General features: G+C 45.8%; 1 protein-coding gene and 1 long non-coding RNA gene across 7 annotated transcripts in view; one reads left to right on the top strand and one right to left on the bottom strand.

Moving 5' to 3' along the window:
- The window catches only part of LOC119016967, a 33061-nt gene extending 15173 nt beyond the window's left edge, over window positions 1–17888 (top strand). The window contains exons 2-4 of the long non-coding RNA XR_005074308.1: window positions 10714–10847; window positions 17207–17375; window positions 17491–17888. This is a non-coding gene — a long non-coding RNA (uncharacterized LOC119016967). The remainder of the gene's footprint in view (window positions 1–10713; window positions 10848–17206; window positions 17376–17490) is intronic.
- Window positions 345–22482, bottom strand: part of runx1t1 (RUNX1 partner transcriptional co-repressor 1) — a 62499-nt gene continuing 40361 nt past the window's right edge. For 2 of the 6 annotated variants that reach the window (XM_037093348.1, XM_037093352.1), the window contains exons 4-11: window positions 20712–20801; window positions 16282–16463; window positions 12221–12483; window positions 10696–10793; window positions 9810–10005; window positions 8799–8867; window positions 5560–5792; window positions 345–4480 (exon numbers count right to left, since the gene is read on the bottom strand). In XM_037093348.1, the coding sequence (XP_036949243.1) occupies window positions 4154–4480; window positions 5560–5792; window positions 8799–8867; window positions 9810–10005; window positions 10696–10793; window positions 12221–12483; window positions 16282–16463; window positions 20712–20801 (1458 nt within the window). In that variant the 3' untranslated portion in view covers window positions 345–4153. Of the gene's footprint in view, window positions 4481–5559; window positions 5793–8798; window positions 8868–9809; window positions 10006–10695; window positions 10794–12220; window positions 12484–16281; window positions 16464–16642; window positions 17045–20711; window positions 20802–22482 lie in introns of those variants that run through there. The other 4 variants (XM_037093350.1, XM_037093349.1, XM_037093351.1 and 1 more) reach the window with 4 other exon arrangements.

Below are 22482 nucleotides of genomic sequence, written 5' to 3'. Positions count from 1 at the left end.
ACCACAGTTCTGACATAGTAGACCGGAAAGCTCTCTAGAGGACACTGACCCCAGGCGATGGAGAGACCGCCCAGCGTCAGCCTACCACTAACCTGTGGTTTTCATGTCTCAATTAAGTATTGCACAACAACTTCAAATCATTTTGAGCTCTTTTTATTTATTTTTTTTCCACAATAATTTTTTTCTTAAGAGAACGCAGAAAAAAAAGACCAACAAATCAAAACCCAACCCCTCCCACCCCTGAAGTCCAACTCACTCCCCCCCGTATTAATGCTACGGCCGTCGCTGTTCACTGTCGGCCTCGCACATTCACCCCTCCCCCCCAAAAACTTAATAATTTCTTAATAAGTAGGAAATTTCCCCCCTATCGTGAAAAAACAGGCATGCCTAAATCCATGGCCTTATTTTGTTTATATATATTTTTTTTTATTATTTGAGATTTTACAAGCTTTTTGTGTACGCCCCCCCTTTTTTTGAATTCACCCTCCGCTGACAAGTCGACAAGCACTTTGAGCGTGTCTCCGCGACAGAGGAGAGAAGAGGAGAGGAAAGGGCGGAGGGGGAAACAGGAGAGAAAAAAAAGAGCGAGAGAGAAACGACACCTTCGTATCCGCGACCTTTAAGCGCGCCGCGCCGGCGAAATGCGACGACGCCTCCCTTTTTTTAAAATCAGCACAATTTTTCCTTTTAAAATCTGTTCAAACAATTCAAAACTCTTGATGTACTCTAGAAACGCCACAGGCATAAAGGAACATAACAAAAGTTTTTTTTTTCTTTTTTTTTTTTCTCGTTTCTATTCATTTATGTTTCATTTATTTATGAGGTCTGCATTGTTACCAAGTAGTGATATGGTTTTGCAGCTGTATGAGCTTCGACTTTGGGTTTTTTAAATTTTTTTTTGTTTTTCCTGTTCTCTTGTGCCCATTTGGTTTAGACTAGACCAGTATCAGCGCCGCGACTGATGCTCTTATCGTGCTGTAAGAGGTAGAGTGAGACTTGTTTGCCACCGAGGAATTTGTAGCAAAACACACGTAGAGGAGGGAAGAAAGAAAAAAAAAAATAGAGCTTCTCAAAGAATCATTGAGTGATAATCGTATTTTTTAACCCTTTTTTTTCTCTTTTTTTTTTCAAACCCAGGTTTTGCCCTGATAACGTTGAACACACACGTCACTTGTTGTATACTTTTCAAATACACTAGTGTTAAAACAGGCTCGGCTGTTTCTTCACAGCTTCTGAGGAGTCGCTAGTTGGGTGTCAGACACCTTTTTGGATTTGTTTAACCCTTTAGAGTCAAGAAAAAAAAATGCAGGTGTGTGTTTTTTTCTATTTAGACGAGGAGGGAGCAATGAGGAAGTACAGAGGGAGCAAACGGCCCCCCCAGGGGGGGAACCTTTGCGGGGCCTCCGCCTGTTCCTTGAGGTCAGAATTTGTAACGCGCTTCTGTGTAGCACCAAGGTGTCTGGGGGTGAAGAGCCTTTTTCGTGTGCGTCGGGGTTAAGTGCTCTCTTACTGCGAACGAGAGGTTTTGTTTGATTTACAACAAAGCTGCGACTGATTCTCCATCCCGACAGCAAAGTAATCTGACATAAATAATTAAAAAGTGTTTCCGCCACGAAAGCCCTGTCTCACGTTCACTTCTTTTGGGAATAAAGAACGGAACTGCTTAAAGCTGAAACGGGCGCTTAATCCGACATCTGCGTCATGAGAAAAATGCACGAACGGGATCAGAAAATAATCTCAAAAAATGTTGTCTTCCGAAAAAAGAAGTGATCAGTGTTCATGTCACATTAGTTATTATTGCTCCGGTTAGAATAGAATGTAACACGGCTGCGAAACGTCTGTTATGTTTCATTCGCACCTTCTCATTTCACAATGTAAGACGAGCGCCGTTGGTTTCCAGAAAGGATTTAAAAAAAAAAAAAAAAAAGGGATTTTTTTTTTTATGCCACAGAAATTGTATTTTTGTGAAAACGAAACCCGCAGAAAATAAATAACCAAATATTCCGTGTGAACAAACCTCTTTTGAAAAATCTTTTAAATCGGGTTTTGGTCCTTGGTGTCAGTCTTTGGCTGTTTTTGGTGTTTGTTTGTATTTTTTTTTTTTGTGTTTATCTCTTGTGTTAATACTGTGTGTTACCTGGTGCTTTGCAGTGTTAAAGCTGTCAATCGGAGTCTACACCTCTGCATTTGGAAAGTTAGTTTGTTAGAATATTTTTTTTTTTTGTACTTTTTTTGGTCGTTTTTTCCCCCCCCCAGGTTTTTTTTTCTAAAAAATAACAAATATTTAACAAACGTTCAGTAATGTGCATGCACTGTCTGTAACTATTCAAAAAGAAGTGTTATGGCCGCTTTCGTTAGCATGTTGAGACGACAAAAAAAAAAAAAAAAGTAAAAGAAAGTGGGTTTTGGTGATTTTACATTTTTCCAACTGCCCCTCCCCTGCCCACCCCATCCCACAGAATGTAAAAAACAGGTAATGCTATCAACTACATACAAAATGGTTGATGGGTTATGGCTCTATACCGACAACACAAGTATGCTGAAAAGAAGCATGCTGAAATAACCTCTGTGACAGTGCAAATACATTTATGTATGTCCCTTGTACAAAACAATTAGCATTCCGCGCAACATGCTAGTTCTCAGAAAAGATCTGGGTCGGACTCAAGTAGCAGCTCTGAGATATAGCTTGTGTCTTTTCTTGAGGACGAAGGGGAGCAAAACTCATAGAACTACGAGGGATTCTACCACCTACACACAGAATAGAAAAGCAGCTCGGAAAAAAGATAACACCTCTTTTTTTTTTTTTTTCATCTCTTTTTGCACCAGCTAGAGAGAGAGCGAGAGAGAGAGAGAGAGAGAGAGTTATGAAGGACTTGAGAGTTGTGACCGGTTGGAGTACTATGCATTGTCACAACTGTCCAACACATATACAATAAATAACCATCGGTGACACCACAGGACAGAAGTCTTAAACACCATGACAGCTACAGAAAAAGAATCGGAACATGAAGAAGGATGAAAATGTTTGTCAGAGTTGAGACAGGAGGGGAGCGTCTGGGGCGCAGAATGAGCTTCCTGCTGAGTTCTGTGGGTTTTTCTTTTCGGCTCTGGGTGCCGCCGTCGCGGTGATCTGACAGTCTCGCTGGCGGGACGACGACTTTATCTCCCTGTTTGAGAGCTCCTGTAGCCCACCGAGCGCGGACGTGCGGATCGCGAGTCAGTACATCCTCTCCACGCGCGCAGCGGGCAAAGTTTTGTATCTTGTCCAAGAATTTCTGCCTTTTACGTCCTTCGGGGAGACGGATTTGTATTTCCCAGCCCACTGACCTGGATATTATTACAAGTGAGAGGGAAATAACATTGGCTGAACAGCTGGCTCCGCTCGCAATCTGCTGCACATCTGCCCATTTCATGGGGGTCTGTGGGCCAGAGATTCAGTCCATCTCTCCTCTCTCCAGGCAGCAAACTTGTTTATCCATCCATCCGTCGGTGTGTCTCTCAGGGTATTTAAATCGGATGTCATTCTTTACAGAGAGTATCAATGACGTCTGTCGCTCTGCTAGCTAGGACATGTTCCCTTGGTATGCTGTTTGGTGAATGAGGTCGACTAGTCTCACGTCCCCGGTGCAGGAAGGATAAGAAGCATAAATTCAAGGATGGGAAAAAAAAAAAAAAAAAAAAAACACTCAATAAAAAGGGGGAGGTCAGATATACTTGTCTCGAGTTCACGGCTATCTCTGCTCAGTCTCTTAGTATTTACAGGAGAAAACAAGATCAGCTACGATGACGACAACGTTTAACAACAACACGCACGTACGACGAACGGACAACGAGAATAGCAAGTGTAACGATAAAAGGATGTCAATATTTTAAATTCATTCATTCAAAACAAAGAATATCTTTGCGTTTCTTTAAAGTCATGGCAAGTCAATATGACCTGATTATGGACCTCCGCCTCCTCCTCCTATGACTACGCTGCAAGATAGACAGAAGCATTGCCATCTTTTCCTGTTAGCCACGTTAGCTTAGTATCTTTGCAAGGCAATGTAGACAGTCATGCTGTTTGTGGGGGTTGGGGGGGTGGGGGGGGGCTGGATGTTAAGCCCCCCCCCCGGGAGGCATTTTCGTTGCCTCCGTCCTCCGTTCGAGTCTCTTAGCGCGGTGTGCCATCCAGGGCGGAGGAGGACGGGGTGCTGGGGGTGGAGGAGCGAGGGGTGGCGGCGGGCGGGGTGGCAGCCGGACTCCCGGTTCCGCTGCTCGGGGTGCAGGCGGAGGAGCTGATGGGGGCGGGGGTCTCTGACCCGGGGACGCTTCCCTGCTGCTGGCTGGCTTGCTGCTGCTGCTGCTGGGCCTGGAGGGTTTGACCGCAGACATGGTGGTGCTTCTCCCAGTCCTTGTGCTGGCAGAAGGAGCCGCAGTAGCGCGCCGTGTTGCAGCCGCTGCACGTCTCACTGGCTTTGCGGCCACAGTTCCAGCAGCTCTGACGGACAGAGAGCGAAAACAATAAACTCACACAAAAACGATACAGCAGAAGGATTTACAATCAAGGCTGCTGACCTTTGGATACCAACCACTGATAAGCTGCTTATTAGAATGCATATTAGTAGCTTACTGGCTGTGTGGAATAAATGCCACTAAAGTGCTACTAATATAAGAAGAAGTTGTGCGCACATATATTAAGTGTTAGCAAAATGATAATAAGGACCCCTTTCTTGCTTATGACATCATCACGCTACATCAAGCAGAGAACTGCTGAACGCCACATGAAGACCGGCAACAGATATCGGCCAACCAGTCTGCACATTAGCAGGAACTAGTGTCTGCTTTCACAACACTTGAGCTTAAAACAAACCGCAGACGGATCAAAAGCCCATCTACGATTACACACAGGGCCTCTTATCTGCATCAGAAACCACAGGGAGCGCGTGTCCTAGCGGCCGCATATCCACAGGAAACGGGAGAACAGGGTTACAAAACTGTTTCTGAAAGTTCTCCTCTGGGGCGCCTTCGCTGTCATAAAACATCACTCCTGCAATTAATGCCAGATGTGAGCGATATTTCCCTCGCACTTAACTGATTAAAACATCGCGGGCCTCCAACGGTGATTAGCGAATGAAAGCCCGGTCACTCATTCCCTGCGAGCTGAGCGGGGGGAAGCACCTTTCGAAACGAAAAACAAAGAGGAAGGAGGGGAGCTTGATGGACCTTTGACTTCCCACTATCTCCTGACCATAAGATGACTTCCAATTGCAGGAACGCTTTTAAAGCAACCTCTCTGATATCTTATAAGATCACTCGCGATGCTTTGCTTTTTACTAATACGCCAATAAAATACAATAGACTTTATCATCTGAGCCATTTGGGAGTCACTAGAGCAGCTGGCAACAAAGGCTTCGACAGAGTGACAACAAAGGAAGACTATCAAACAAGAGGGTGGTGATATATATATATATATATATATATATATATATATATATATATTTTTTTTTTTTTTATTCCCGCGATCTTGACAGATTGAGGGCACCGCTCTTGGAAGTTCCCTGAATCGTCTGCGCGTACCTCGCTGGAGTCCTCCTGCTGGTTGATAATGGAGAGAGCGTCCTCGGCCGCCTGCCGCTTGGCCTCGGCCACCGTGCGCTCCATCTTGGCCCGCTCGCTGCTGATCATCTCGTGAGCCTTGCGCTCGGCCTCCGACACGGCCTTCTGCAGCTCCGACATGGCCTGTCGCTTCACCTCATTCACGGCCTCCTCTGGAAAGAGTGTGGAGACAGAGGAAGTCAAGCCTCCCGCACCTGCAATACAACGTGTGTTATATCACCGTGTCGTCGAAGGTTTGCTCACAGAGTACAGCGCACAGACAAACAGTCACCATTTCTGAATACGAACATCTCGCACAAGAAGGGAAGGAACTCATCACGTTTTATGTGCAGCGGTGATTCCCTTTTGTATTTACATGGAGTAAGCATGTTACATCAGGTCAGATTCTTTGACATGCATTCCAGACTGCTTGTCTGCCATTATAGATGTTTTATTTTTTCTGAAAAAAGCTAGCAGCCCCTGTACATGGGGTCATATTACACAACACACTGTAAAAGGGCATGCTAATCATGTAGCAACATGCAGCAAAAGCTCAGGTAAAAGCACATCATTACCATTTTTCACTTGAACACAACACCAAGAAAAAGCAACAACAGTCAAATGCCTATGGTAAAATGTAAAAAAAAAAAAAAATTGGCTGAAACAGGAGTCGTTATCTAAACATTTTTCTTTTCTCTGCTGCACTTTATGAGCATCAGCCCTGACAGAAGGGACGTCCAGATGTTGTGCTGCGGTTTCCTAGAGGTTTCAGGCTGCAACTGCATCGTTCCAAGAGGATTTTTCACTTTTCACAACTGCAGCATTTTGTAAGGCGGGAATTTAGCATCGTATTTATATCAATGTTCCAACCCAGTGGGACCTTTATTTTTCATATAGATCTTGTGGTTGCAGATATATATGTTATTCATATCAGGGGAGTAATTTTTTTTAGAATGTAATTGTTTGTTTTTTTTCCAATGGCTGTTTCATCAGCAAAATCTGCATCTTCACATCTGCAAACAGAAACTGTTACCATCCAACGGATGAAGAGACGTAATTTTTTTTGGCTGCTCTGCAGAAGATGAGCATCGACTCCCGTGGCAGACTAAATTCACTCAGCTTTTACCGTTATTAGCTTTTGTCAATTCCGACATCGGCTGCATACACAGAAGTGATGTTTAAATGTGATGAATACAGCAGAGTGAGGCACATTACCTCACACCGCATTGGTTGCCTTCATTTGATTATTAAGGCATTACGGAAGTAATATTCACCGATATTTCTTTTGCAAGTCCTTATCTAATTACTACATTCTTGTGGGACTTGCGGGCGCCTTTAATCAGTTACAGTGGCTCCTCTAATGCATCAATTTGAGATGTTTTCTTTTAAGGAGTTGAAATGATCTCATCTGAAGGCCGGCAAACCAAACACATCTTTTCTTTCTTTCTTTTTTTTTTTAATGCGAAAAACATCCTCGAGTCAGCAGCGTGAGCCAAGTAATCCCAGGTAATCACTCAGAAAACCTGCTTTGGCTGGAGCAACGTGTTATTTCATACTTGTTTTGTGGAGTGAATAACCTCGCCGCGCGGGTGTTAAGCGGCGGAATTCCGACTAAACGTCAAAGCAAAAGGAGGGCTTTTTTTTTTTTGTTTTTTTTTGTTTGCTCCCGTCAAGCCTGAAACTTGACTAATTGTGTATGCAAATCAGGCAATTTATATTTAAATTATGCATTTCCATTGTGATCCCAGAGGCCCATGTGGTGAGGGGAAGTGGGAAACCGGTAGGACACCGTGCAAGGTGCTTGAATATTTATCACCAACTGTAAACATTTTGCCCGTTTCAAACCGGCGTATTCACCGCTGCACTCCATTGTGTTAAAAATCCTATTTTGCAATCCTCCCTGGGTCACATTCAGATCAGCCGCTCCTCAGCCAGAATATATATACACACGACTGTGCACGGCTGCCAGAAATACTGAGAGGAATGCGGGGAGAATAAAATTGTTGGCACCATTTATCCCACAGACAAAAGATAGATACAAGCTTTATGCTTTACTTTACTACACTTCCTTTATACACTTGTGCTACAAATGTGAAATCTGTTTTCAATATCAGACGGTCTCTGTGCTTTTGTAAAGACAGAGACATTTTCTCCCCGTCCCGATTGAGCGACATTTTTAAAACCATGGTGTTCTTTAACCCACCCGTGCTGCCTGAAGTCATGGAAATCGCCCCGGTGCCATGTATTATACACGCCTTGCGCATGGAATTGAGATTACACACCAAATGCTTTAGATGGAAGATCGATCAAAGCTGGCGAGGGGAGGGGGGTACCGCAGAGCAGGCCCGAGTCCCGGTGGTGATACTCAATTCAATTTAAATGCATATTACTTGTTCTGAGTATCTCACGCATCATGCTTGGTCAAGCAAGGGGGACAATTTCTTTTCTCCGAGGGGCTTAAAAAGCAGATACACTGGATCACTGACGGGGAATACAAAATGGATTCCTCGAGCGCCGAGCCCCTCGGCGGAAAATTCTTTCAGTCTTCTCGGGACAGCGGTGATGGCGATTGCAGCTGCGCTCGCGACTTGAAAGAACGCTGTTTGTGTACTCTTAAAAATTTAACGGCAGCCAATGAAAGCCGTTAAAGCCACGAGTTTGTTTCAATACTTGACCTCCACTGGCTCCACAAACGGCCCTCGACTTTTTTTTTTTTTACGACGCTTTCGTTAAATAGAATAGTGTCCGTCGCTGAGGGGATTACCAAAGCGCCGAGAGCAAAAAAAAAAAGATACCGAGTCTTGCTACTGTACTTTTTAACAGCAGAACCACTGGGCCAGCTGCAAAAGCTACTTATGTCCCTTATTTGACTGGGGCAGTAAAATTGTTTTACGACCTGACATCATATTTGGAGCGCGTCGAGTGTGCGGTGGCGAGACACTCATTATTTTAACTTCCTACTGTATCAAGTATAAATGATTTTCTGAGCACAGTTTGACACATTAATTCAAGTCTGTCGGGGTGGGAAGTTGCAGACAGCAGCCCACACCGGGACGAGAGGGAAGAATGGGGTTTAAAGGGGCGCCTCACATCCACTTCCAGCCCTGACTCATCTGGCCTCGATTCCTTGCGGAGCGAGGTGTCGTCAAAAAACCCGCGCCGCGATAAAGAGAGCGCGAGAGAGGCAGTGATGTGCGTCTGTGTGATGAGAGCAGGCTCACCAGCTTTCTTCCAGATTTCTTCAGGGACGTAGCCAGACACAGGCCGGTGCAGCAGCTCCCTGTGAATTTCTGGGGAGGCACAAACAAACAGCGCCTGGTAATCAGAAAACCGCTGCTTCAAACCAGCATTTTGTCGCAAACTGTTTTGTGCTTTATTTTTTTCCCCGCCAAGAGGTTTAAAGGGGCAATACATGAGAATTTGGGTTTAAAACAAGAGATACATCTACTGAAGTTAGCATGCTAACCATCTAGCCCCAGCCCTGAAAACCTCTTTCTCCGAGTGAAACTAACAACAGCTTCAGTCATGGATGTATGTGAAGAATACAGCTAGCAGCAGTTAGCATTTACTCTGGTGATATGCTGCATCAGTTTACTATTCACTAAGTACAAGATGTAAACTTGCTTAGGTATAATGTAGGAGGTACAGGCTGGTGGCGAGCATGGATAAGATTAACAGCAGAGGGCCTAGAATTGAACCCTGAGGAACTATTCACATATTCACTGTGAGCTTTACTGGGCTTTAAATTTCTGGAGACAACAAACCACCCTGATGCATGTCGAAGTGTCCTTGTGCAAGACACTGAACCCCAAAACTGTTCCTACCGTAAATGTAAAAATGTAATATTTAATCATGCTTGGATTTGGACTTCTATGACAGTAGTTTGAAAACTACCGCTTCGGAAGTGGGAAATATTTCCAGGAAGCCATTACTTTTGCTACGCTTCAAGAAATATGTTGGGAAGGGGATCAAGATAAGTGATGGATTTAACATTTTATACATTTATGATAGTATATGACGGCAAAGAAAGACTAATGTTAGTGGAGACAGTCTTACAGTAAATACAGAACCAAGAGGCCTTGAAATGGAAACACTGACGCAATCCAGTAAACTCACTTGAATGCAGCTTTCGGCAGCCTTGTAAATGCACAAATACTAATTGCTCCGCCACTGTTACCCTTTAATACCCCTAATACATGAACAAGTGTGTGTGATTCCCCCCCCCCGCCCACCTGATGGCGCGTTCTCCTGTGCCGCCGGGCTCTGCTGCCTCGACTGCCCGCTAGCGGCTCCCTTCTTCAGCTCCTCTGCGTCGCTGTACCGCCGGATCCAGTAGTTGAGCTCCTCGCGGTCGGCCTCCTGGCACCGCCGCAGCACGGTCAGCGAGCGCCTTGTCTTCTCCACCATGTCCATGATACAGTTGAGCAGCTGGGGGTGAGAGGGAGCGTGCAGAGGCGCTGAGTTTACACATTGACACGGAGGGATTGATTTAAATTCAGCAGTGGTGTAGGGACGGGGGGTGGGGGGGTTTCTAAATTGAAGGCAACGTCTGTCACGTTATTTTTGGTTAGCTCGTCGTCGTTCGCGAGGTTCGGGAGTGAAACGCAAGGCGGAACATTTTCACCCCCTGAAATATCGACCGGGGTTGTCAGGTCAGACCTCCCCGGTTGATGCTCACTTAATTACTTCAGTCAATACTACATTTGCGCTCCCATTACGTGATTGGTTGATTAATCTTTCACTGTACGACACCAGATGTGCCGTCGTACATTAGGTTTGAACACGCAGAAAGTTTTAAAGGAGCTGTAAGTGAACATAACAAACAGCAATTTATCAGTTTGTTACATTGCCAGCAATCATATTTACAATCAAACGCACACACACACACATAAAAAGAAAGAAAGCTTCACTATTAGTCTTGAAATCTTTATTCAAATCGTGCACAAAAACATAGAACTCTTATCTTGTGGTCTAGCAGTTAACAGACACACATGCACGATAAATAACAAAGTAACAAAGTCTGATATATGATCATTTACTAGGACTGGTAGAAAGCTAGTCCCTGTTACTTACAGAGAGACAGAACTGTAAAGTATAGTAATAAAAAAATGTTATTACTTTTCTTACATGGTCAAGGTGCTTCCACTCCTCAGCCCACTCTCTGTCTGTCAGCCTGTGGTCGATCACCTCCTCCTGCCTGGTCCCTGTATGCATGCCTGTAAGAGAGGAAGACGGATGGACGGAAGGGCAGAAAGATAAATAAAGGGAAGGTTAGTATGACGGAGGGGAATCAATGTAACAACACTCCATCACTCCCTTACATTCACTTTGATCTCTCTTTTATTTGGTCCCTGGCTGCAACTCCCCCCCTTCTCCGTTCCAATTCCTTTCCCTCTTTTCTGCGCCGTCTCCGTATCTCTCTCTCTCTCTCTCTCTCTCCACCACCCCGAGGGCAGGACTCAAATGACTGAGCTTCCAGTCCAATAAACATCCATCACGGGGCGAGACGTGGTAAATGTCTCCCCTATTTTTAGAACTGAGCCGAAGTCGTCATTACAGCTTCATCAAAGCTCGGTCTGCGCCGGATGATTTCCCTGAAATGAAGAACGCCGCGTCTAAGTGTGCTCCTGTTGTGCGCTCGTACACGCCGCGGAGCGTTCCTTCAGCCGGCCATCAGGCTCAGTTGCGGTGGCCTCGGCTGGATGGCCTTTGCGGTCTGAGAGGCTGTTTGTCAGTCTGCTGTACCAACAAGCCTCCACCGGGCTGAATTGGACACTGACTGAGTAGCATTATTATTCAGACGATGGATCTCAGTGGTACATAAAGAGCTGAGAGGCCTTAGAAATGATGTAAAAATGATGTAACTCTTGAAACTGTTACCTTTGTATATGAAATCCTCCTTAGGTTTCTCATAGTACTTTGCTTTGGGACTATTGGCTTGCGTCTCAAAATGTATGGACACACTAGCCGAGTTTTGATTCCAAGAACGGGTCTGGAGATAAAAAACTAGGCTCCACAATGAGCATGGTCTCATCGGAAGATGGCGATATAGGCTATGTTACACATGACTGTAATAAAAAGTAGACAAGGTAAAGATCTTGAAACAGTCGATATAACACTTAAAAATCTGGACACATTGGGGATGCTGCCCCGTTCATTCCAGTGAAAGCTGCACAGTGGCGCACAAAGCCAAAAAACCTCAACTTCCTGTTTATAAAATTACCGTGTTCCGCCGACCAAGCCGGCCATCTTTTGGTTTATCACCAAGCTGACTTCAATAGAGATTGATCGATTTAATCTTGCGGCCCTTGTTGACTTTACAAATTTCATTGGACCCAATGGCGGGCGATTGAGGGGGTTAAAAAAATCTGCCATTTTACACCACCGCCAGACGTTGCGATTGTACGGTTTGGCGAAGGTTGGTTTCAAAGCCTGGTGCTCTTCCTGGGGGTTGCTTGAACCCACAATGAAAACCAGTTGTTTGCTAACTGCTAATAAACTCCAAAGTAGAATTTTTAAATATCAGAACTCATTTGAATAGTGTGTGTCTATCACCAATTAAGAACGTTAGTTCTTTCGGAAGTATTGCTGATGCATGCACACACACTTAAATACACCCTCCATCCCTCCGCCGCGTCCTCACCGATAGGTCTGGCTCTCTCCCGGATCTCCCGATGATTGGAGGCGGGGTGTCTGTAGGTGTCACGGTAGTGATGGGCGATGGCCATGTCGTCCAGCCTGTAGTGCTGCGGGGGGATCGGCCCCGGGTGGGGCAGTCCGTTGGGTTGGTAGGAGAGCCCATTGGACGGGCTGAAGCGCTGGGCGGGGCTTATGGTGCAGGGCCGCTTGCTTGGGTGCACATCGGGATGCAGGGCGCCATCTCGCTCGAAGCCGTTCTCTTTGGTTCTGGGTGGAGGAGAGGGAGAAAGAGATGCACTCTTGAGTCTGCCTCGTTCGTCAGACAATTTCATTTGATCACTCTTAACTAGTTCCAAGTAAAATAAGGCTGAATACGAGACAAAATGCGGCTGTGATGTTTGCCGTTGTTACCAGACTTCAACACATTCTTGTCGCAGTGAACGCCTGGCATATGACAAAAGATCTCTCGAGGCGCGGTGGATCAGTGGAAAAATGAAAATAAGAGCGAGGGAGAGAACACAGGCGCAAATCAGTGTGATGGTGATATCACACCATCTTTGTAAGAACGTCTGATTCAAAATGTGTTTTTACAGTTGTTACAAACTCCAAACATGTCATGAGGATAACTGCTCCTCCTCTTTGTGCTGCAGTAAAGGCTGGAGTTGACCTGCTAACAGACTAAAGAACTGCAATGAATGGCTGTTTTTTTTTTTTTGTTTTTTTTTTTCCGGGAATCATCCCGGAATTCACTGAAAAACCTCCACACACACACACACACACACACACACACACACACACACAGTACATACTCTCTCAAGTAGCGTCCAGGGGATCAGGTGGATTTTTGTTCGCCTGCTTCCGAAGATTAATGCGCCCAGGTGTGATTGTGTGTGCGCGTATGCTTGCACGTGTGTGTGTGTGTGTGTGTGTTCTCAGCTTTGTCAGTTCACAGTTAAATCTTGCCAACCCCCCCCCCATCTGCAATCCTCCACTTTCCTCTTCCTCTCTCCTCTTCCTCCCCGTCTCTCTCTCTATCTCTCTCTCTCTCTCTCTGCGATGAACAGATTGAACTTCTTAATGAGCTGTTTTTATGGGCTCCTAATGCTCATCCACAGCTCTCCATATGCTCTTTCCCTCCATCCGTCCGTCTCTGGCTGCCTCCCTCGACTCATCCATCCACCACACACACACCCCTCCACCCCCCTCCAACCACTCTTATCTCCCCAGCCTTCCTGCTGCAACAATGTTTGTATCTACAGGCACCTGAGTGCGCGCGCACACACACACACACACACAGTCACCTATACAATGCACCGATGTGTGCGCACATTAATACAGCTACTGTAGATACGTGCAAGATTTAAGATCTCAGGGAGAATCAAAAAAAGCATCTCATATTGGAAAACATGTGTGTGCAAATTGCCATCATTTGAAACTGGCAGTTGAGAGAAAGGGCTTTTATGTTATTCTCCTTTGTTTTCTCCTTTGTTGTCGAGTTTTCCGCAGGACTGGGCTTCGTGCATGTTCTCGAGCGCCTCGTCTTGGTGCAACACTCCGCTCAGCTAACAGGGAGGAACAGTAGCAGACGTTAGCTAAGAAAAACTAAACTATTTTCAAATTCCCCATGTTTAACAAGTGCATTTGGTTATATTTTATTAAAAAAAAAAACCCTCCCTGTTCTTCCATCTGTTCCCCTTCGTTCAACGGTTCTCCTGTTTTAAACCTTGGAGTTCTTCAGGTCGCCCTCGGCCTAGAAGACTTTAACTGTGAATTATCTGCAACAGGCGTTTCATTGACAACAGGAGAACAAATCAGAGGCGATCATTAAGAGTAAGCAGGTAGTAAAAGAGAAACTCAGGGCAATCAGCTCCCTCCGTTCTATGTCACCATACTTGCACCTATTGTTTCCTTTTCGCCTCCTTCTTCAAAGCGCTTATCTTCACTTGCCGCGTTTGGTAATATAAGCAGTCGATAGCTTACCCAGTTACACCATTACTGGTGTCGGAACAAGAACAGGAGGGATCCTGTTCTCTGCATCTTACCTGAGTAGACGTTCTGTGTTCTGATTGGATGAAGTCGGCAAGGATACCAGAAAACATATTCTCTCTTTTACGGTGCGTGCAGGGCGAAGACATGGGTTACTGACCAAACACTTTGTAACAGTGACTACTGCTGGACTATAGCACTTATTTTAATAAGACAATGTTGTCTACAGCAGCTTAAAAGTTGAGTTGAGTCTGGTTTAGATGTGTTGTGTGCCATTGATGGAATTCATGGTGGAAAAATTTGCTGAATTATACTTAATTTGCCGTGCAAGCCATTAGAGTACAGGTACCGGTAATTTTGCACTCCCAGCTATTATTCAAATATATGCTTTTGTTGGAGAATGTGTGCTATATACATGCCATTACATTATACTGTGCATACGTACAGTACGTTTATTCTCATATTCATATATTCCTAGTACTGGTTCCTGCAGTCCGTGGTATTAATCAGGATGCACTGATGGTGCATTGTTGTCTGTAATTAAGGATTCCCATTCAAATTCCAATATTCCGATGCAAGGGCCTCCAATAACGGGGAATACAGAGCAGAGGTAAGCAAAAAAAACAAAAAAAAAAACAGAGGTGCTTAGCCAGCCATATTGGTGCTGGAGCCTCATCTGTATGTGTTATCAGCCCCATCTCCCTAGGCAGGCACACACACACACACACACACACACACACACCAACATGTACAGAGGTGCACATACATACTCGCACTTTTCACACCGAATAGACACACACACACACACACGCCAACAGTCACACCATTTTTTTTCACACCGAATACAGATGCCTACTTACTTTTCCACATATTCTCTCCCTCACACACATTTACGCGCGCACCTCTTCCCCTAAGCTCACTCCCCCGTGCACCAGACGGCCTGCAAATATGCAGGTATTACAGAAAAAGTCTGCCGATCCGACTGCTGGGGGAAAAGAGAGGTGAGAATTATTAATATCGCGTTTGGCGTTTTTTTTTTTTTTTGTCCCTCAGCAAATTTAAAAAAAGCACATTTCCCTGTCCCCTACCTGTATCGAAATGTTCAAAAGACCACGCGCAAACACGAATGCCTACTAAACTTTTGCATGCATCTGTAGCTGAACTTATCACTCTGATTAGTAGAGTCCCTTTGTAGAAATAATGAATTCAAATCTCTGTGTAGACTGCGACGTTCATCTTTTAGTTGTATCGCAGCTCTTCCGCATTAAATCGTCTTTATGATCGCACACGCTCGCCGCTGGTCTGGATGGATTTCTTACGCTTGTTTCCTGGTCTGAGGGGAGACTGTTGGAGAGAGGACTACAGTTTTTTTTTTTTTTTTTTAAACAGCGCTTGTGTGTTCCTGAACGTCACACGTCACACTGAACGTAGAGCGCGGAACACTGAGCCATTACCAAAGTCCGTGACAACAAATGGATGTAATGATTTGGCTGGGGGTACAGTATGCAGCGGAGGTTGGACCGATGCAGAGAGAGACACACACACACACACACACACACACACGCTGTGTATTTAGACGTCCGCTTGAGCATGCATAGGTTTAAAAAACATACACAGGGTATTCATACACATTCATCGACATGTTCACACTCCCTGCGAAGGCACAGCTGTCTCCCTTGTTTTTTTCTATCATCAAGTTGTGTGTTCGTCTGTGTGTGTGTGTGTGTGTGTGTGTGTGTGTCTGTGTGTGCGTAGGTCTACTTCTCCCGTCTCTTCCTCTCCTCAGTTCTGGCCCATTAAGAGCAGGAGCCGGGAGCTGAGATGTCCAACGGAGCACGTCATGAGGCCCGGTGGCACACTGACAGACACTTCCCATACATACATTAACACATCACACTATTGCCTCGCATTGGCTCAGCTCGCGTCTGCTGAGTAACATTCGGGTGCACGGGGGGGGCCGTGCAGGCGGACTCAAAGGGACTTATGCATGAGATCGAATAAAAGAAGGAGCCGCTTCGGTGTTTGGGGCTGTTGCGTTACGGCAAAAAAAATAGCGCTCTGACTCTCTGGTTCGCCCACCTGTCCGGCGTCCTTCTCTTGCCGTTCTCGTTGACGTCCAGCAGGAGCTCGGAGGAGTCCACCGGGGAGGTGGTGCTGGTGTCCAGGAGCAGCTGCTCGTGCTGGGCCAGGTACTGAGCGGGGTTCTGCTTGGCCAGCCTGGCACAGTGCAGCAGCTCTCTCTGAAGCAGCGGCAGGTTAGCCTGCAAGAGGACACAGCCAGGGGGAGAGTGAACGACCGTTCAGTAGGTTGTAGACAACACTGGCAAGAAACATGAATGGATAGAAGAGGGGCCTTAAAGAGACAGGAGATAAAAACACTATTTATGAGTTTTTTTAAGCATTATAGTGGAAAAGAAAAGTACAAAATAAAATCATGAACCTGAAAAGGAGCATAATATGTCTCAGTATTCAAAGTCAACCCAGGCAAAATGTGCAGTCGGAATATGTAAGTTCTGCTCGTGGCCTTGTGCAAAATGTAATGCGCTGCTGATGATTCATACTCCAACCAAAAAAAAGAACAACAACCTTTCAACCAGACCGATGCGTCTCTTTGATCGGAGACAAAACGTAAAGCTCGACGCTGCGTATTAGACGCCCGGCTTGCTTTCAGAGGAAAAACAACAAAAGGAAGTGTGTTATCATCCATTCAAAACCTGAAAAAAAATGGGTAAGTATTGTTAGAACAAGAGCTTTTTTCCCCCTCAATCTTTTCATTCCAAAAACACCAATTTGAGGTAGCAAAACCCATTTCTTCCACGTCTTCCACCCTCTCTTCGCTCGTTACCACCGAACTGCCGGCGCTTCCCCGTGACCTAGACCGCATTAACAACCCCTCCCCCCGCAAAAAATGTCTCCATGCCCATTTTATATAAAGAAACGGCGGCTATTTTCAATCTCTTTGACATAACAAGGGGGGGGTCTGCTTTCTTGTGTGGCGTTACAGGGTCACGCAGGTATGCGCGCATCGGCTTCAAAGACATCTGATGGGGTGCGTTTTTGAAGCAAGAAGATGAAAGCGTTGCGTCAGGCAGGATTTTCGGGACGAGAGCCGGGGCTGTTTTGGCGAGGCACATCACAGGAGCCGTTGGAGGAGGCCATCTTTGCAAGTTTAGGTCTGTTAAGCTTTGTTTTGTCCTCAAGAAGATAATCTACCTCTAAGTCTCGTTTTTTTTTTCTTTCCCTATCATCTTCTTTTAAAATTTTTCTAATCTCTAAGCTTTTTTTCAGCCTCTCTTTATCCCGCTGGTGTAGATGCTTTAACCGTCCTGACTCGTCCTTGACGAATGCTTACAGAAATAACAATCGCAGAACACAACCCAGATATTTTCTTTTGTTTTTTTGTGGTATTAACAGTATGTTTTATAATAATACAAAAGAAAAATAAAAATCCCTCTCCAGTAATTGGCTGTGGTTAAAAAGAAATGCCAAGCGCTGGCCTTCGCTTTACCTGCCCGAGTTAATGGTCCGTTAATAGTTTATGATCGTAATTACCCTCTGAAAGAAAAAAAAAAAAGAGAGCATGAAATAGATTGCTTTGACCCCGCCGAACTCATCTTTCATTAATTAGAGGTCATCCTAATTGCCAGCGAGATGTGGGATGCATTAAGAAAAAAAAAAAAAAAAGACTGAGTCAAGAAATGCGGGCTCATCTTTCATTTGATAAAGTGCGGCGCTTTGCTTCCGTGCACTTATGGTAACCAACATCTGCACTCGCATAAAAAGGGGGAGAAGGGAGAAAAAAAAAAAAATCAAGTAGCGTTCAGCAGCCGCAGCTAAAAATCCAACCTGGGATGATTTATTGTGAAAATACTGGATCTGTCGTTTTTGTAAAATGGTGCCAAAAAACCCAATTCAGAATTTGCTGCGTTTAGGATGTGCTGCACTTCATCAGCGTCATTTGCTGTTGGGGGGGGGGGATCTAGGTGACTCTATATTGTCCTATTTCAATTATTTCCTGTCACGACTCTCTCTCTCTCTCTCTGTTAAGCTAAATGTGTTTGTTCCCTCGTCTCACGCCGCTCCTCTCATTTCGGCACAACGCGAGAATAAAAAAAAAAAAAAAAAAACACTTGACGGCTCAGACGAGAGCCAACTTGGAAAGTAAAAAAAAAAAAAAAAAAAAAGCACAACTTTAGCTCGAAAAAAAAACCAGAGAAACAGTTACTCTGGAAGCCTGTTGTCTTGTGTGGCAGGCGTCCCGCCAACACATCACGTCACTGGCGCTGTGTGGTTTGTGATTGCCTCCTTCCAGTAAAAGACTCCCAACCAATTTGTGGTTTGGTATTAAGAGAAGGGGAAAGGAGTTGAGTGGGCCGGGGTGGAAGAGGAGGGCTCGGCTCGGTCTAACATTAGCGTAATGAAAAACTCTGAGGCCTGACGTGCATTGTTGCAGCTGTGCTTAGACGCACCTATAAAAGCTCCCCTACACCTCCAACTGCTCTCCGCTGCCATATGGTAGCTGGCATTAAAGGCCCCGCAGTGGGAAGACACTAAAATTAGACTGGGGAGAGAGAGAGAGAGAGAGAGAGAAAGAGAGGCAGAGAAGGAGCGATGGAGGAGGAAAGAAAAAAGAAAAGGAGTCGCATCTTTGATTCCGCAGCCATCCCAGTGATACACTAACCATCTGGCGAGGAGAGGAGAGGGGAAGGACGGAACTGGAGGATGGATAGATGGGGAACAGTAAACAGAGACAGGAAAGGGGATGAAGATATGGAGGGAGAACAAATGAGAAGGTGAGTCGAGGAAGAAAAAAAAAGGGATGAGGGGAAATTTGAAAATAAGAGCGCGGCATGAAGTGGGGGGCCACAAAGTGCCGCTCACTGCTGGGGTTTCTAGTGGGAGCCATTCCCGCTGCCCACATCCACGCTGCACCTCGGTGGATAATAAAGGCTTGTGAATGTCAGCCCACACGCGCACGCCATCTGCAAACCGGGCACGCGCCCACGAGACAGTAAGAGCAACGTGAGATGATGCTGCGCTCAGGGAGGAGTGCGCTGTCTTTGTTTTTCGCGAGCAACATTTGCCTCGTCGCCTGTCACCGAGGCGCAGATAGAGCCGGAGGAGGGACGAGAGACAGGGAGGAGGCGAAGAGGAGGAGGAGGAGGAGGAGGAGGTAGACGGAGGGCGAGAGGAGGGACTGATGGGGGGATGGAGTGAAAAGAAAGCGAGGAAACAAAACAGAGCCTTTTTTTTTTTTTTTTTGCCGGAGGCGTGTAATAGAAACAAATGAGCCCTGTGGTAAGCGTTACGCCCGTCCCCTGCTCGCCATCTCTCAGCACCGCACTGATATTGATCTCAGCTACACGCGATCTGAACTGCTGCCGCGCTACAGTGCATCTCTCAATATACACCCCCCCCCCCCCCGTCCCGCTCGTCATCTTCGGGAACAACTCTCGGACCAGCTTCAGCTCCTCTGATGGCGTGCGTGTTCAGAACGTGAGGGGAAACAAGGTGACCGGTGACAAACGGGCTGGAGAAAAGGCCGCAGCGGCACTTCCTGTGGTAACAGACCGCGCTAAGTACTGGCTGAAAATGCCGCTAAGTGGGATGACTAGACAGAAAGAGAGGTGGAGGAGAGGTGCACGTGAAAGAGGATGTCGTCAGTGGGGCCAGAATCTTGCTCACTGAACACTGCTCAAGTACGGAATAAAGGGACAGTTCACCACCCCCCCACAAAAAAAAAATAAAAAATCCATATTTTCTTCCTCTCACCTGCGGTGCTATCTGTCCATCTAGATTGTTTTTGGTGCCAATTCCCAAGTTTAGATTCAGACTCAATAGCTCTTTTCAGAAATCACGAACAGGTTAGTCAAGACAATCCACAGACCTATCCTGCTCCTGCCGAATTACACCCACCAACAGAAAGTATGCATATTCATTAGGTGGCCTTAGGCAGCCTCTTGATGATTTCTGGAAAGAGAAATTGCTGTTTAGTTTTTTTAAATGTATTTTTTTTGTTGTTGCTGCTGCCATCGAGGAAACTAGGCAGACATCTCTGCAGCCTAGAGATTTTGGGGCGATATGTTGCTCTAAGTTTCCATGCCCCCTGTTTCCACTTTCAAATACCGTGCGGAAAAATGAGAATCCGTTGCCAGCTTTGGGTATCCACCTGAAAGAGCGAGATGAGCCTCGGCATCGAAAAAACGACTTGTGCACTGTTTGGAGGGGGAGAGAAACAGACAGAATGAGAGCAACAGTTTCTTGTTGCCGTTGAGAGCGAGAGGGAGGAGGGGGGAGAGACAGGTCAGGGATGGATGTGGGAAAGAGAGGCTAAGACGCGAGGAGGAGAGAGACTCCAAAAATAGGGAGAAAAACCCCGAACATAAGGATGCACATCTGGATCCGGGCTGGCTAAATGCTTTCCAGACTCGGCCGATCGGGCGGGCGAGCGAAAAAAGAAAAAAAAAAAAAAAAGCTCTTGCAGAGCAAACGTATATTTAAATGCCTACCTTCAGAAAGGGTATGACGAAAGGTCGCAGGGGGAAGTTGGTGGCTTCTTGGAGCTTGGAGTGAAATTCTTCGATGGTTAGCGTGGAATTCTGGAAGAGAGGGAGAGGGAGAGGGAGGTGGGGGGGGGGTGCGGAGAGAAAACACATGAATCCATGTGGAAGGCATTAAGTGATAATATTACTTATTGGAAGCTAGGCTATATCCTGGCCTGGAGTGAATGTTTTGGGGTTTCGTAATGGGAAGCATGTGGGGGCAAGCCGCAGCGAGAAGAGCCGCAAGAACACAAAAGACACACATCCTAAATTAACAAAGCAAATACACACACATCGTCAGAACACACAGTATGCTGCACGGGGGGGAGAAATTCATCAACTCCTCCATATATGCCCTTTATGAACATGGGCACAAGACACATATTATATTTTTTCACTCTGGATGTTTTTCTTCTTTCTGTTTTTCCTTTGTTTCCCATCACTGGGGCATTCATTCGGATGTTTGCACACGATTTCTGTCGGATGCTTGCAGATGCACACACCCATGCCTGTACAGTACACCATCCAGCCCAGTTTATAGGGGTACATTTAGCGTATTTGCAAGAGGAGAAGTGTGTGAGAGTGTGTGTTTGGTATGGGGGGGGGGGGAACTCTGCCTCCCAGACAAACTCCCCGTCTCCTTCTCCCCGCAACTCATCTCCGCGGCTGACAAGACAGCGGCGACACTATTTTTATAATTTAATTTCCAGCACGAGCCGTTCCCGCGTCGCCGAGCGGAAAAGAGGGGAAGGAAAAGGAGGAGAGAAAGGTGAGCGTGCACATGGGAGAAAATCTGCTCCACAACAAGCGAAAAACCCAAACAAAAATCAAGCGAGACGGAACGTAAAAAAAAAAAAAAAAAAGAAGAGAGAAGAAGCAGATATTATTTTTCCTCCCCGCACTCTCGGCGTTATTTCCCAGACCTGAATTTTGTTACATTCAGCCTTACATCTGTTCGCCCAGATTGCGCAGGGGCTGTTTTCTTGACAGCTAGCGAAGCCTCCCGAGTCTCTCCCCTCTCTTTCCCCCCTCTCCCCAGCACACAACTAGCTAATTAACGGTGTCACTCTTTTTCAATAAGGCAGGGGGAAGGAAAAAGAGAGAGGCACCGAGCGAGAGAGGGAGAGAGGAAGAGAGAGAGTAAAGGGGGGGGGGGAGACGAGCCAAAAACGACACAGGAGAGGCATGTGCATATGCAGACGGTGAGAAAAACAAACATGGTGAAGCCAAAAGGAGGCTATGCTCTGTGTGGCTAATTAAAAAAATTCCTCCCTCCGCCCCCCCCGTTATTCGGCGCAACGTTCAATCACTATTTCTGTATTCCCCCGCGCTCAGCACGCTCGCATTCTCTCAGATCACGCAGACGCGGGGTAAATCTTTAGCTTTGCACGTGTATTTATTTATTTTTTTTCCCTTCTTACACAGCCTTCACAGGGTAACCGTGTCAGATAAACACAACGCATCTGTCTAATAAAGTCTCTGTTGGGTTAAAAACAAAAAAAAAAAAAGTATTTGCGGGGTTTGATTTGTACGTACGTCTCCAGTGAGGAGAGAACGCGTTTCTTCGGCTTCGCTTTTCTTACACTTTGCACGCTTGTTGTTTACGTACCGTATTATTAATAAACACGGGCTGGATAAGCAGTGTGATTGTCGGCAGTGCTCTGTTTAGCGATTCCCTCTTAAAGCTACAGTCATCATTCATTCCGCAATTATGTGTATTGTTAGTTAAGTGAAGCGG

Source organism: Acanthopagrus latus, chromosome 3 (assembly GCF_904848185.1).
Source record: "Acanthopagrus latus isolate v.2019 chromosome 3, fAcaLat1.1, whole genome shotgun sequence".
NCBI lineage: Eukaryota > Metazoa > Chordata > Actinopteri > Spariformes > Sparidae > Acanthopagrus > Acanthopagrus latus.
Note: the sequence above shows the minus strand (reverse complement) of the source record. Positions and strands in the feature narration are given on the sequence as shown.